Raw genomic sequence first — 17,375 nt, forward strand, 5'->3', positions numbered from 1 at the left:
AGCTTTTAATTTATAATTTATTAATATCACATTGTAAAATCACTCCTTTTTTTTCACCCCCCCCCCCTGGGAATCAAACCCGGGACCTTCAGCACGGTGGCTAAACTCGCTAACTATGAAACCACGGAGGTGGACAACTACAAACAATTACTTTTGGTGTAATTTACACATCTGTAAATTGGCCTGCAATTTGCAGGAAATATTTTTTGATGAAAATATTCACCAGTAAAATATCCGATAATTATTGCGTTATAATTCAGAATAAAAATATTGTCACTATAAATTGCAAATATTTCTTATGAAACGAAATTTTACAAACATAATAAAAACAGCTGTAATGAAATATTGCAAACACAATTACACGATTCATTGAAGACTGTGGTCAAATTCTGTATACCTAATAAATCACTCTTCTAACACTAACCAATTTTATTTTACATTTAAAAATAATTTAACAAATAAACACAGCGCAAAGAATTTTCGTTATACGGCTTGGTAATGTGCGACACTGCTATTTTCTTATTTCTTAGATGGAGAAAAATGTGTAACTCTTGACATTTACAGGGCTTTCGATCTGTCATTGGTTGTTGTAAGTGATTATATTATACACAGTTTAACATTGACCATTCTACACATGATTGACAAACACACCACTTAAATACCGGATGTAGTATATGGTATATCCTTCAATGGCAAATATCTGCTGTATGTTACTACATCGGCGACATCTGTGGTTGAAATTCGTTAGTATTTTTTACTAGCAGAAACCTTCATTAAGTATGTAAGATTCGTGTATATGAGATATCGATATGAAAAAAATCAACATAAATAATTTGATCGAATCGAGAATTCGTTAACAATATTTTTGACACTTTAAAAATATTGTGACCTTAAAATGAACATTATAACATATAACTAACTAACTAACCATCACGCCACTTCCCCGCATTGGTAGACAGAGAGAATAGAACGCCACACCACTCTGTCTTTGCAAACATTCTTCACCTCTTCCACGCTCATGCATCTCCTTATACATACCCGCCGATTGTTTTGACTGCTAAGCTTACCGCTTTCAAGTATTTGGCATACCTGATCGTGCCAAGTTTTTCTCGGTCTTCGTCGATATATATATATATATATATATATATATATATATATATATATATATATATATATATATATATATATATATATATATATATACATATATATTTATTTATACATATATTTATAAATAATAATAATCCATCCACGGATCGGTTCAACACTAATTACTTAAGTAAAATAAATTAATAATCTATTTTAATATTATTGGTGGTTCATACGTCAGATTTACAACAGACAGTAACCGAGCCACTAATTGAATCCAGCCTCTTGAATGGATTATTTTCCAAATAATTGATTGGATATTATATCGGCTATATTCCTCGACTAATTACGCTGCGTTGAAGAGGTTAGGTGCGCGAGGGCCTCCGGTCGAGAGGGGTTGTTTTATGTGCGGGAGGGATATCGAGAGCCAATCAGAAAAAGGATTCAGTCAACAATAGCTGGAAATAGTAATAGTGGAGCTTTGTGAAATATGCAACAGAATTCATGGAATCGAAAAACGAGTATCTCTCGAATTAATCCTATCGAGGGCAATGGCTATTAACATTTTAAAAGCGACAAGTGGGTTTGAGTAGATATTATCATTTTTCAAAATACATTTTTTTTTATTGCTATAGTCGGTAACATATGTTGGTACTTATTAAATCATATTCCATAATATTATAGTGTGAAAGGAATGTAAGGCTGAACGAGGAATAATTGAAAAGATTAGGAAGAGTTCTTTGCGGTGGTATGGACATGTGGAGCGAATGGATAGCGAGAGAATGACTAAGAAAATATATGAGAGGGAAAACAGAATGTGGACGACCAAAAAAGACTTGGCACGATCAGATCAATCAGAACCTAAAATCAGGCGATGTCAAAAGTCTGCGTAATCGGAGGGCATGTATGACTAGATGTATGGATGTGAAGGAGGCGAGGAGTGTATGTCAGGACAGAAGAGTGTGGCGTTCCATCCTCTCTGCCTACCCCTGCGGGGAAACGGCGTGATGGTAGTAGTAGTAGTAGTAGTTATAGTGTTAATAGTAAAATAAGGGTTTTCAAACATTTTTCCTACAGCAGTATTGGCTTTGATTTTTCTTCAATACAGTGTTTTTCACTTAATTTCAATATCTAAGTGGAACCAATGCGTATATCGCAGTTACTCCTACACTTGAACTGGTGTCTCATAACGTACTTACTATTAAATGTAGAATCAGTGAACAAAATCTTAATAGTAAAACATTACTTTGGGTTTTTTTAAAGCTTTTAATCTTCAGTAGTGACGTAATAAACGAAATAATGATAGAAAAGAAGTCATCAAAGAAATTTAAATATTTGAATTTGAAAAACTGATTTCCTGAAAAGGGTGGTTTTTGTTCCAAATGATTTATAACTCATCAGCAGTGATTAAGACAAAAAAACGTTAAACATCCAAGACATTTTTTTACGAGAAAAAAAGTTTTGCCATCTTATGATTTATTGTTTAGTTTTGTTATTTAAATTTACATTACATTCATTCAAAAGGGTGGTTTTTGTTCTAAATGATTTATAACTTATCAGCAGTGATTAAGACAAAAAAAACGTTAAACATCCAAGACATTTTTTTACGAGAGAAAAAGTTTTGCCATCTTATGATTTATTGTTTAGTTTTGTTATTTAAATTTACATTACATTATTAAAATTAATTTACATTATTGAAAAATGTAATATTATAGAAAATCAAACCCCAAAACTCGAAACTGAAATCCTCAATCCTACAACTGGACTGCTTTCATATTTAAATATGTACATATTATTGAAATTTTACAAAGAAATTACATTTTATTTATTTATTAATAAGTACTTCTTTAATATTGATGATTTAACATATTTTCATTAATTGATTCGGCAGTCACTTTGTGGTAAAATCTATCCATTTTTAATTAATGTTTACTTAGTAAATACCACTGTTTCTTAAAATCTACTGTGACAGTACGGTGTTTGAAAATGATGCGGAATGCATCGAAACACGTGTCACAGTAGATTTTAAGAAATAGTGGTATTTACTAAGTAAACATTAATTAAAAATGGATTTAACATATAATGTAATTATTGAAATAGTATTGTTTTTATATCCTTTTTAAACGGCACTTTCGAATCATACATCCGCGCAAAGATCAATAAAAAAGTTATTAATAAAATATTAACAAAATTTCATCCCTTAGAGGCTACACCCCTGATCCATTATCCCGCGTTCCGCCCGCGTCTGGGAAATCTATGATCAGGTCGCTAAGAGAAGATCATCGCGGGATCGCTCGTAAAAAAGCAATATTCATTTTGGATGTATCGACTTTGGGCAATTTAAAAGTTTGTAAAACTGTTATTACTCTCCTCTGAGACCTTACGGAATACCGCTTTGTGCGCTACTCATCAAATTGATTGGAGACAAGGTAAGTAGAGTAGTGGTTAAATTGTACGAGTATTAATGGATAATTGCATAAGATCGTAACCGATTTTCATAAATGATTTATTTATTTATTTAAACATATGACATACATGAGTCACATAAATAATATTCCCGGTGAGTAATTTCCATTACTCATTGGAGACATAAGGTTAACAAGACTGAAAAATAGGTAAGAAAAACGGACAAGAAAACACAGGTCAAAATGTAAAATATTAAGCAATAAAACGTACAGTAAATAGGCATTAAAAAAAACACAAGGTAAGAAGCAACAACGGCGGTTTTGTAGCGTTGTATTTTCTGAATTTGTAACAATATTATATAAAATTAATTATTATTTGAACCTCTCGACAATCCGAAGCACAAAAAAACACAAATGATTTTTTTTAAATCGAACCATTTTTCTATATAATTATAATAAAACCCTTATCCGCACCCCAATGGTGCATAGGGCACTGTGTCTTATAAACGCAGTGTTATCATGATCGTTTTACACATGAAGGAAAGGTGATCAGCCCTCCGCTTCAGGTACCAGTCCATGGTAATATTGAATAAATATTACAGTGAAAAAATCACTTATATTTATTTTTACCCCCCTTGGGAATCGAACCCGGGACCTCCAGAACGGTAGCCGAGAGTGCTGACCATTACACTATGGAGGCGGACTTTTTCTATATAGCCTCAGTTTAAGTAGAGAAAATCGTTTTTTTTTTTTTCAAATAAACATTTTAACTTTTTTCGTTGCCATATTTTTTAAACGTTTTAAGAGTGCATTCGATACCTATGCAACGAAAACGGACATGAACTTTATGAGAAAAAATAGTCTAGGCTATTTAACGCTATAACCAAGAGATATTGAATATCGGACTTCATTATTGTTTTGTTCAAGAATAAACAATTCATCATATAATACCTCAACGAAGTTCCCCTAGTGTTAGTATTTTACAAAAATAGCGCTACATAAATCATCAGAAATTATTATATTAATGAACACGCTTTTACACAAAAAAAAACAAAAAGCTTTTTAAATTTTGAAATAAATTTAGGTAAAGAAATATGTCCCTTGCACTATTGGATGCAGATAAGGGTTGAAAAAACAATTGTTTAAAGATATCACAATGGTACCTATGGCGTAATCATTTCTATATATGAATCATGTTGATATATGTAATCAGTAGGTATGTATGAGGAGATGTATGAACGTGGAAGAAGGTTAGATTGTTTGCATATACAGATTGGTGTGGCGTTCTATTCTCTCTGCCTACCCCCTCGGAGAAGCAGGGTGATGTTTATTAGTTTTTTTTATGTAACATAATTTATTAATAATAAAACGTTTAATAAAATAACATATTATTCATTTAATTTATTACTGGTTCAATTTGTAGTATAATTATTTTCCAATTAAAATAAAAAAACATTCTCGAAAAAATAGAGTGAACGTACACGAGAAAAAGTTCTTAATATCCAGAATTCATTTTTCATGTACCAACAGCATGTGACACCGAGTATTTTTTGCCAAGATCAAAGCATTATTGGTTATTATAAACTTTCCCAGTTATTTTCGACAACTTTTACTTAATATATTTCATGGCAATTTGATGTGATTCAATGAAAAGTTTTAAACTACAAGAAGGTTTGTACATATAGGTACCTACACGTACCAGTATGTGTATGAATATAGTTTTTTTAATATTTTTTTTTAAATCATGTCCTTTCTATTCAAACTTTATAGTTTTAATCAACACCACGATAAACAAAAACGGAAAAAATGAAACATATTTTTTCGTTGACAACTCATTAAAGATGAAGAAGAATATAGAAGTCTAGGTATTTACAGGTCTTGCGACCTTTTATAGGCTGGTTTAAATGATCATTTTATACATCTGCATGATTCACCTGCATGATCTACCTATGATTCACAAACACACAACTAAAAAAATTGAGACTTGTATATATAATCCTATAATTGACACATTCTTTCATATGTGAGTTATTGGCAGCATCAATGATTGACTTGAGTAAGCTTTTTATTTAGCACCATTATGACCATTATGAAAAATGTTTGTCAGATTCTTCACGAATTCTTTTACATACTAGGACACGCCTGAAAACATGATTTTACATTTTTATTAAATTTAAAATTTGAACATTTTGATTGTGTCCAAATCCGTGTTCACAAATCTGGGTTTCTCCACTTAGGGTTTTTTCTATGAGCCATCACAAATTTCATACTTTTTTTTGATATTCTTAAAAAAAAACAAATTTAACAGCAACTATCTGACCTCTGATTTCGAACGGCTGTTTTCAAATTTTAACCAGTATCACGAGTGTGTTTTTGGTTGGAAGGTATTGCTTCTTAGCAACAAGCCCGCCAATAAACATTAATTCTGTAAGAGAAGTTAAATTAAGAAAGGTGTGTTGAGATGGTTTGGACATGTAGAACGAATGAGTGAGACTTTCCTGACTTTAACGGTAAAACAAATTTATGAAGCAAATTTAATTGGAAAAAGGAGCAGAGGAAGACCGAGAAAAACTTGGTACGATCTGGTATGCCAAATACTTGATATTGGTCAGGTTAGGGGTCGAAATAATCGTCGGGTATGTATGAGGAAATGCATGAAAGTGGAAGAGGCTAAGAATGTTTGCAAGGACAGAGTGGTGTGGCGTTCTATTCTCTCTGCCTAAAGGTTAGTTTTTTTTTAAGTTAAATAAATAAATAAGTTATCCACATAGTAACGAATGTGTAGTATTAAATCATTGTATGACGAATCATTGTATTAAAAACGAAGATATAAGAAAGGAGTGTAAGGCTGAACGACGAATAATTGAAAAGATTAGGAAGAGCTCTTTACGGTGGTATGGACATGTGGAGCGAATGGATAACGAGAGAATGACCAAGATAATATATGTGGCGAATGTGAGAGGGAAAACAGAACGAGGACGACCGAAAAAGACTTGGCACGATCAGATCAATCAGAACCTAAAATCTGGCGGTGTCAAAATTCTGCGCAATCGGAGGGCATCTATGACTACATGTATGGATGTGAAGGACGCGAGGAGTGTATGTCAGGACAAAAGGGTGTGGCGTTCCATGCGGGGAAACAGCGTGATGGTAGTAGTAGTAGTAGTAGTAGTAGTAGTAGTAGTAGTAGTAGTAGTAGTAGTATTAATGATGTTTTCATTCCGAAATCAGGGCAATTCGTTTGTATGGTAATGTATTTATATTCCCTTGGTCCATCAGTATTGGTTAACTTTAGGACATAATGAAGATAAACAGTAATTAACCAGTAACCTTTGGTTATCTTTAACTAGATTTATATTTTAATGATCTCGTTAAATATTTTGTAATCATTATTGACACATAAACAGTGTAAAGATGTTAATAAGTAAACAACGACTGAAATAATAACCCTGCTTATTTTATTGTATATATTCTAAGTAGTTTTGATAACCTAACCAAATCACTAACTAACCATCACGCCACTTACTCGCAGGGATAGGCAGAGAGAATCGAACGCCACACCACTCTGTCTTTGCAAACATTCTTCGCCTCTTCCACATTTATGCATCTCCTCATACATACCCGACGATTATCACGACTCCTGACCCGTCCGCTTTCAAGTATTTGACACACTTGATTGTGCCAAGTTTTCCTCGGTCTTCCTCTGCTTCTTTTCATAAATTTGTTTAACCGTTCTTTACTCACTCATACGTTCCACATGTCCAAACCATCTCAACACATCTTTCTTAATTTTATCGAGAATGCTTATCTCAGTCTTCCATTCCTTCCTTATTTCATCATTCGAACATCTATCAAACATCGTTTTGCCACTCATTCGTCTGAGGGATGGCATTCAGTCTGCTTTCATCCTTCTTTTGCCAACTCAATGCTTCGCTTCCATACATAAGGGTTTGAACCAGGACTTCGTTGTGTACTCCCACTTAAACTTTCGCTGATAGATTTTTATTTGCTAAAACTGATTTTAGTGCACCATTCACTCTGTTCCCAGCATTCACTTTCCTTTCCATGTCTTCATCAATGTTTTCATCCCTAGAAAACATACTACCCAAATATACGAAATCATCTACCTGTTCCAAAATCTCCCCATTTACCAATATTTCACACTCAGATCTACATTCATCTCTTTCAAAAACTATAATCTTGGATTTGCTAACATTTATCAATTAATCACTTTCTTTGCACACATTATACACTTTTGTCACCAGCGTTTGATAACCTATGGGTACGTAAAATGTATGCATACATATATTATTTATTGACATTTACGTACTTACATCAAATGTAATCATACCACAATTTATGATTGGTGTGACGCAAGTTATAAAGTTTAAACAATTCATCGTCCACTTATGTAGATAGGCAAAAAGCATTCTATTAGTTAAGGCAATATACTCTACTGTTCAATCAATTTATTCTTAAATGGCTGGTACAAATAATCAAACGTATTATTTTGTTCACAACGATTTGGTTGTATCCAAATCCTTGTTTGCGAATCAAGAGAAATTTCAAAAAATAATATTCGGAAGAAAAAATTTAAATTATGTTTTCAGGCGTCTCCCAATGCATAATATGTTAAAGAAACAAGTTAAATCTTGCATGTATGTAAATAAATGGGTCTGCTAAATAAAAGCTTTCTCAAATCAGACATAGATGCTACTGCGAACTCAAAAAAGAGATTTACGTTATACGTATTACAAAAATTTGAGTAGTGTGGTTGCCAATCATGGATAGAATGGTGAATGTTACGCGTGTATAAAGTGAAAGCCTAACCAGCCCATATTACTGGGCATAAGTCCTATAAATACCCATACTTCCGTATGTTTTGATGTCAAAACGTATTATTTTACTTTAAAGTCAAATAAATTTACACCAATTAAAATCTTTATAAATATTTTCATCCAATCAGCCAATTTAATATAGAAAATGATTGCAAAAACACAAGATATTTGATTATTTCTAAAAAAAGAAGCCGGCTACTCGAGATTCCAATGCTTATTTATAGAGTACGCAAAGTTATAACATCGATAGGATATGATTGATTTCTCGATCGGGTCAACAGATTCATTGGTTCAATCGGTAGAACAGCGGGCGCGCCAACCGAGGATCCCGGGTTCAAATCCCGAAGTAGGCAGTATTTTTCTGACATACTTGTAATAATTTCATATTTTTACAAAAAAAATCTCTATTGAAACATTATACGTAAAATGTTTAGCATTTTCAACTATTGCTTAGTTCCTAGATGAATATGTATAAAATATGGTGTAATAAAAATATTGAAAAAATAACATACACAAATAATTTATATAAAAAAATAAGAAATGATTCACTTCTTCTTCTTCTTCTTTTTAATGGCTTTTCACCCATCTTGGCTATTATAGCCAGTGTCGAGTTATTTTTTATTTACACTTTTTACATTTGACTTTCAAGTGTTAGTATTCCTGTTAGTGGGGTTAGTTTTCAGTTAAATGATTCACTAATTTAACTTACATACAATCGTAGTAGATTCTGTAAAAAAATACGAGATAGCACAAAATATTTTTTCAGAAGTTACACAATAACTGGCAGTTTTAATAACTATGTATTGTAACAATAGTTTCCTACCCTATTTTTAATTATTTAATTATTTTATTTCTAAGTAAAATACAACAACAAAAATAAATATGTTTTTCGTGTTATATTTACGTACATACTATTAAAAGAAAGACATTAAATAAATAAAATAATTTGATCCTTATTCTTTTCTTTGTTAAAAACCTTTTTTATTTAACAGTTGTAAAAAAACTTCAATGTGGGTTTTAGATACATTTGTCTTATAATGTATATATTTTTTTATGTTTTAAGAATTACATAACTGCTTTCTATACATTTTCATATTATGGTTATATACATTCATGTCACTTATAAAAATGAGTACCTTTATTTGATTATTTAATACGTATGCGTTTTTATCACATATTTTTTTCATAAACATCATAAAATAAGCAAAATACCAACATTGTTTTTAACCATTATTTTAGTACTATTATTTCAACGGTTTTCGAAAAGCACCTTGTCTTCTTCAGAGATGGATACCTACGTATCTACCATAAGTACGTATCCATCCCCGAAGAAGACAAGGTGCTTGTCGAAACCGGTCGGAATAATAGTACCAAAAATAAATGTGGTCGAAACGTTTAATTTAATTTATATTTAAATAAAATATGCCACAACTATTAGTAAAAAATCTTATTTTTAAGTATTTTTTTCTGTTCTTCGTAATTTTTTATGCAAAATGAAGTAAAAAAAATCAAACTTGATTTGGACTTAGATTTTTAGTTGAATAATTTTATGTTATTAAAAATATATGTATATACAACATAATAAAAATAGAATAAAACCCCTATCCGCACCCCAATGATGCATAGGGCACTGCGTCATATAAACTCAGTGTTATCTTGATCGTTTACACATGCAAGGAAGGTGATCAGCCCTCCGCTTCAGGTACCAGTCCAGGGTAATATTAAATAAATATGACAGTGAAAAAATCAATAACATTTTTTATTTTACCCCCCTTGGGAATCGAACCCGGGTCCTCCAGAACGGTAGCCGAGCGTGCTGACCATTACACTACGGAGGCGGACATATACAACATAGTAGACCCTAAAATCATTGTTTGATTTGAATATTGAAATTATATATTCACATATATTTTTATTAATAAAGAGTAATATTTGTGTTTTTATTATTTATACAAATTTTTCAATTTCATACTAATTCTGTGAGCCTGAGCGGCTCATTATTAGAAATAGATATCCAATTGTGGTAGAGTGGGTTCGAACCTAGAAACTCTGACTTAAGACTCCGCGACACCAACCACGGGACCACAACCCGACACATGGAGTTTTACAATTGAACACCAAATAAATAAATATAATAAATACATATATATTTTTATTCGACCATAATTAAAAATACAATGTCGAAATCGATATAATTGGACTCGGTACATTAAATGTATGAATGAGTAATTATGATGATAATATATATTAAAATAATTTAATAAACAAAACTGTATTTCGAAAATGCGACGTCGGTGATTATTAATGCAATCGCTCAATCTTATCGAGCTAATTAAGCATGTAATTAATTTTGTTGTGGAGTGAATATGTATTTGTATAGTTCTACAGACAGTTGGGTCGACAGTTCAAAGCTCACTGGAGATATAGTTTCATTAATTAAATGAAGTGATAATTAGTCGGGGTGCGTCACTGATGCTGATGAGTAGCTCGCGTATTCACGTACCCCTTGGCGCTAGGCGCTTGAATTACCTAACGTCTAAGTGACTCTAAAATCTAGCTATGGCTTATGCAACACCGCTTATCATGACCCTACTCAGGCTTCAACTTTTTATGTTTCATAGCCTATGCCTACTCGTGAGTGGATTTACTCTTTATGTTTAAAGTTTCTATAATTTCATGTAATTCATGAGTGAAAATTAGGCTCGTCTTAACGTACTAACCAACCATCACAACGCTTCTCCGCAGGGGTAGGCAGAGAGAATAGAACGCCACACCACTCTGTCTTTGCAAACATTCTTACCATATTCCACGTTCATCTTCCTCATACATAGCTGCCGATTATTTCGACTCTTAACCTGACCGCTTAAAAGCACTATAGTAAAAGTGCAAGAATCCCTTACCCGTAGCATTTATAATATATAAGCAGGGTGCAAAAAAATAAAAGAGGAAAAAAAAAACGCTTTCAAGTATTTGGCAAACCTGATCTTCCTGTGCTCCTTTTTTCAATTACATTCGCGTTATAAATTTGTTTTACAGTTCTTACCTCACACATTCGTTCCACATGTCCAAACCATCTCAACACACCTTTCTTAATTTTATCGATAATGCTTTCTCTTTTGGCATTCCTTCCTTAACTTCTCAGCTTTGCATTCCTTCCTTATTTTACTATTCGAACATCTATCATACATCTAGGCGCGTCTTTCAGTCGAATAACGTGAAGAATTGGATTATCTATTCACTTTTGTACTGTTTTTATTTTCTGAATCTCTGGATGGGTTTCCATAGCAATTATTTATTTATAAAATAGCACATATAATTAAATGTTATAATACTATCTTCACTAATAAATTAGCTTTATAACTTCTTTTACGGGTCATTAGCAACCGAATTACATAAAAACTTTTTATAATTTATTAATTTTTTACAGTTTTTTTTTCGCAATTTCTTGATAGATTTTTATAGTAATTATACATTTGTAATTGTATTATCTTTATTAATAAATTTAGCTTCTATTATGTGTCACCAGCAACCAAATAACATAAGAACTAGCATTATTTATTAAGTTTTTTACTTTTAGTATTTTTACAATTTATTGCTAGATTTCCATAGTAATAATATACTTCTCTATGTTTTATTTCACAAATATATTATTTTTTATCAATAAATCAAATTTCTTATGCATAATCAGCAACTTAAAAAAATGTATTATCCGAACTTATTGACTCATTTTAAAAACTTTGCTAAATAGTATTTTGAACAACTTTGTTTTAATTAGGCGGATAGGGATTTTTTGATGTGATGCGCTTCAATATCACAGTATGCCGTTATTCATAAAGAGCAGCAGAGAGTAGGATTATCAATTATCACATTCCCTGCACTATCAGAGCGGCAATTATTTTTATCAACAATTATCCTCCCATATATGCATATCCTTTATTGCTCTCGTTATCCTTGTAACTTGAATTATTTCTAGGAATTCTCTGGTGTCATTATAACCGATTATTTGTTTAATTAAAAAGCAAATAAACAAAATCAATTAAAGCATTTCATAGTCATTATTTAAATGATCGAAATAGACGAGTACGAAAATATTAAAAATACGATTTCAGTGTGATTTCAGATATCGCTCACTCCTTTCAAGAACGTCATAAATCAAAATTTGACAGTTTTCAGTTGTGCATGTTTTCGAAATGCCCAGAAAATGTACTATGTCCTAGCAAAAGAGGCATATTTTAACTTAATATTTACCTGCTACAGGGCAGAAAGTGTTGTTTTTGCATTTTGAAGAAAAGGTATTCTTTAATTCTTTTTTTAAATATACTAAATATTTTTCAAATGGAGAAAAAACCTTCAGGTTTTACCTAAAAAGATCTGTTGCACAGTAAAAAGTTCAGTAAGTGGTTTGATATTTATTTTTAATACATTGTGTTTTATTTTTAAACTTTAAAAACGGTCTCCTGAAAAATCAAGTTTTTGGATTTATGACGTTCTTGAAAGGAGTGGGCGATATGACAAAATGAATCAAATAGAAGAAGCAGAGAAAGATCGCGTAAAACTTGGCATGTCAAGTACTTGATCATGATCGAATATTTCAAATACCGTGGAACCTCTTATAACGAGCACCTCTCATAAGGAGTAATTTGCATAACAAAAAAAATATGTCATAAAGTTGCTCCCTTAACGAGCGAGATTTCGCATAACGAGTTACAGAGAAAGTGCGAGACCTCTTTTCACGACATTCTCTTGTGAGCCGATACTTTCGCGCTAGTCAAAAGAAAAAAATGTTTCGCTCTACGAGTGTTTCGTAAAATGAGTAAGATTCTGAAACGAATTATGCTCGTTATGAGAGGTTTCACTGTACTTGAAAGTGATCAAATCGGGAGTCATCGACAGGTATATACGAGGAGATGCATAAATGTGGAAGAGGCGAAAAATGTGTACAAAGACAGAGTTGTAAAGCATTTTAATTTCTGCCTTCTACTGCGGTGAATAGGCGTGATGTTTAAATGGTTTGTTAAAAAATAAATTTGTAACCAAATATTATTAAAATATATCACATATTTTTCAAATGATTCATATTATTTTGCAAAATTAAAATACCTAAACTAATTTTATGCCTAAATGCAGATTTAATTAACGAATAAATTACAATTTTCTATGGTTATCTTAATTGATTGCAAAAATAATTGTAAGTTTTAATTTAAAGTAGAAGAAAACCATTAATTTGAAGACGTGTTTCCTCATTTAAGAAATTATAGGTAATTATTACGAATTTATACGTGATTATTTATTTTTTGGACAAGTAAAACCTATCATTTTCTCTTATTTTACATAACGCTATACAAATACTCGTATGTACCTAATTACTAAGTTAAATAGTAATATATAGGTACGTAGTATGTGGCGGAGCATTAAAAAATTAATTATTGCAATTTGGGCAGTTTATTTACACAGAAACACGCCAATTAAAGATACACAGATACAAGAACATAAATTTAAAAAAAAATGTAATTAGCTAGTTTATGCTGGTAATTAAAATCATCGATGGCTAGTACAGAGCTCACGCGGGAAGTATGCTTGCGTACAACAGCAATTAGCGAACGCAAACAAGTGAGATATACACTTATAATGTAAGATGTTTTCCAAATAATCATTATAATGAGGCTTCAAGTGAGTAGATGTGCATAGTCGAGTAATTGGCCATTATATTAGAGATCACAACAGACTACGATAATGGTTCTAAGAACATTGATGATACGACGGGGTTTATTATTCAATCCTAACTCTTAAAATATTGATATACTATAACTAAAATGCAGTATAATATTTTGAGTGTGTCCAAATACGTTTTCACAAATCTGATGGACTGCTATAAATGGATTATCTCCAATTATAGCAGTATTTTTCATATTATTTTTTTTATGCCTCAACATAGAAAGAAGAATATGGAAATCTGGGCATTTACGATGGTTACGACCGTCATATGCTCGTTTAAGTGATCACTTTACGCACGTGTTACATTCACCAATTCTGCCTATGATTGACAACCATACTACTCAAATTATTGGAACTTCTATATATATAATGGTTCAATTTCAAAATGTAGTGCTTACTTAAATCACTAGAATTTTACTAGAGACATCTATTGGTCGTAAGCCCCGTAAATGCCCAGACTTCCATATTCTTCTTCATCTATGTTGAGATGTCAAAAAATCATATGAAAAATGCAGTATCATTTTTATTTAACATTTTGATTCACTTTTATAAGATAGAAAAAACCGTTAAAACATTTATTTTTATTTTAGTTATTCAACTAACTGACCATCACGCCGCTTCTCCGTAGGGGTAGACAGAGAGAATAGAACGCCATACCAATCTGTCTTTGCAAACAATCTTCGCATCTTCCACATTCATGCATCTCCTCATACATACCCGCCGATTATTCCGACTCTTGATCCGACCACTTTCAAGTATTCAAATTTCTTGATCACGCCATGTTTTCCTCGGTCTTTCTGTGTTTCTTTTTCCAACTTTATTCGCCTCATTTATTTTTTTTACAGTTTGTTTTATCCTTAAGAATAATATCATATATCCATATATTCAAAACGACCTCATTTATACGTTGAAACGATATTTAAAAAATCTTTATTTGCAATTAATATATATTGATGTATAAGGAATAATTCAATTTATAACATTTTTTAATTTTATTCAATGGGTTGATAATCTAAACATGAACTTAGTATACGGCAAACAATGATATATAAATACTTTGTTCCTATGTTTTCATCCCGTATATACATACACCTATACTGTTATCCTTAAAATAAATTATTTAATTCATTTTCTTTCACATTAAATATGAGTGTGACTATTTTTTTTGTTATGAATATGAATTTTTATAACCAAAAAATAAATTAAACTTTAAATATGAATTATTTTTATGGTTGCTTTATGGTTTTAGTGAATTGTTATAGTATAAAAAAATATAATTGGAACATATTGTGATTGTGACAAATAACAATAAATTCTAGAATTATTATGTTATATTAAAATTGTAATTAGTTTTATGATAAATAGTACAGTATTTATTAAAGGGTGGATATTTAATAAGCTAATGTAAAATTTTAATATAAAGTAAAAAATAAAAGAACACTACTTTTTATTTATATGTAGGTATATTTATACACATAAAAAACGCATTTTAATATCCACATTTTTTTACTCTATCCCTTTTATATTATTTCATAATACACACGTATTTTAATTTTTTTTTAAAAAACATACATATTTTGTCTAATTTTTGCCTGTTTTTTTATGAATTATTACCACTACCATCACGCCGTTATCTGCAGGGGTAGGCAGAGAGGATGGAATGCCATACTCGTCTGTCCTGACATACACTCCTAGCTTATTTTACATCCGCACATCTAGTCATACTTGCCATCCGGTTACGCAGATGTTTTACACGACTTTTTTCACAAATGAAGTACAATAAAACAAATTTTTTTAATCTTAAAATACTGATGTTAGAATTATTTAAATCAATATAAGTTTTAAATAAATTCAAATCAAATGTTAGTAAACACGTAAAATTTTGTAGAGCCATGCGCGCAATGCAATATCCACGTGGCTTCAGCGTAAAGAGAAACGTCAAAATATGCCGGTAGCTTTATTTACGTTCCAAACGTTCTTTTATCACCTTTTTACTTTTTCTGTCATATTTTCTTAGGTGTATATGATCTGTTTTTATAAAAAAATGCTTATAAAAACATGTATTTTTCTTTTATTTTATTATTTACGAAGTTTTATTAATATTAATAATTTGTAAGGTGTACCTTCATGTAATAATTGGGAAACCGGCGATCCTTGAGGGTGTTCCTGCTCCTGAATCCTCCCAGTTCGCTGGACTGCCAAATGATGAAGCTGAGAGTCTCTTGTAGGCGATCAAAACTTCCTTCCAACAGGCGAAATAAGACTTATCGTGCAGTCTTATCAAATAATTGAGTGATCAATCGAAAACGCAATGAGTCTAACTGTTAATTTTTCTCATCAAAACATGTTTATATTTATCGCGTCCAATTTAACTCAGCAATTAGAATTTAACTATTTCGATATCGTCATAATTGAAGCGCACTTATTATAGTTCCACAGTCCTGTATCAAACTTTCAAAAAAGTTTAGTTATTTTAACAATATCCACAAAATTATCGTAATTTCAGGTGAAAATTCTGGGAAAACCGGCGGCTAGCCTGCAGCGACCTTTCAGCGCGACCGCTGAAAGTTGAATGGGTCTACGGTCGTATTTCGCGGGACGCCGGTCGGGAAAGTTCGCCGGAGGTCGGACACACGCACCGCGCACAGGTCTCGTCGGGCCGACTGACGCGCGACGAATGGGGCAGCGCTGGCGAGGAGGCCCGCCGCGGCGGCCGCTGCAACCGCGCAGGCGCACACGCGGACTTTTTAACATTTCGAATAAACAATTTGAATTGGGCGGGTAGGTAGATACCCAGGATATTGTATGGTCAGTACTCTAGGTAGGTACCTAGGGTGTTGTATGATTAGTACCCTAGGTACCTAGGATATTGTACAATCAGTACTCTAGGTAGGTACCTTGGATATTGACCAAGTCAACTTATTCTTGGCTCCATCTTAACTTATCGTTTTTGAAAGAAAGAAAGAGAGAGAAGGGAACGCTCCACTACGAGCGCCAATAAGAATATTTATGCCTACGAGAATTTTTATCTACCAACGCACAGTGGGGTATATTAGCGATCTGGGCGGCCAAAAGTCACTTTTAAAAACATTGTCGCAGGTGTATGAAAAATATATCAACATGAAATAGAGTATTTTGTTGATGACATGCAATAATTGTATCCCCCCCACGCACATCTCACGTGTCTAATGGTCAGTCGCAAAGTTGTTGTTATTGTGAGTGCACTTGTTTCTCTTTCGCTGTTCGTTTAGTACGCAAACATTTCAGTGATTATTATTATTTTTTTGTATTACACGTATACAATTTAATAATGGATTGTGATCAAGCA

At 32.0% G+C, this 17,375-nt stretch overlaps 1 protein-coding gene across 2 annotated transcripts in view; it reads right to left on the reverse strand.

Moving 5' to 3' along the window:
• LOC148301148 (LIM domain transcription factor LMO4.1-like) overlaps window positions 1-16,705 on the reverse strand; it is a 105,548-nt gene extending 88,843 nt beyond the window's left edge. For both annotated transcript variants that reach the window (XM_088273739.1, XM_088273740.1), the window contains exon 1: window positions 16,171-16,705. In XM_088273739.1, the coding sequence (XP_088129865.1) occupies window positions 16,171-16,176 (6 nt within the window). In that variant the 5' untranslated portion in view covers window positions 16,177-16,705. The remainder of the gene's footprint in view (window positions 1-16,170) is intronic.
• Between the last annotated feature and the right edge of the window lie 670 nt (window positions 16,706-17,375).

This window comes from Brachycentrus maculatus, unplaced genomic scaffold (assembly GCF_059751285.1).
Source record: "Brachycentrus maculatus isolate JH-2025_06_01 unplaced genomic scaffold, ASM5975128v1 h1tg000601l, whole genome shotgun sequence".
Lineage (NCBI taxonomy): Eukaryota > Metazoa > Arthropoda > Insecta > Trichoptera > Brachycentridae > Brachycentrus > Brachycentrus maculatus.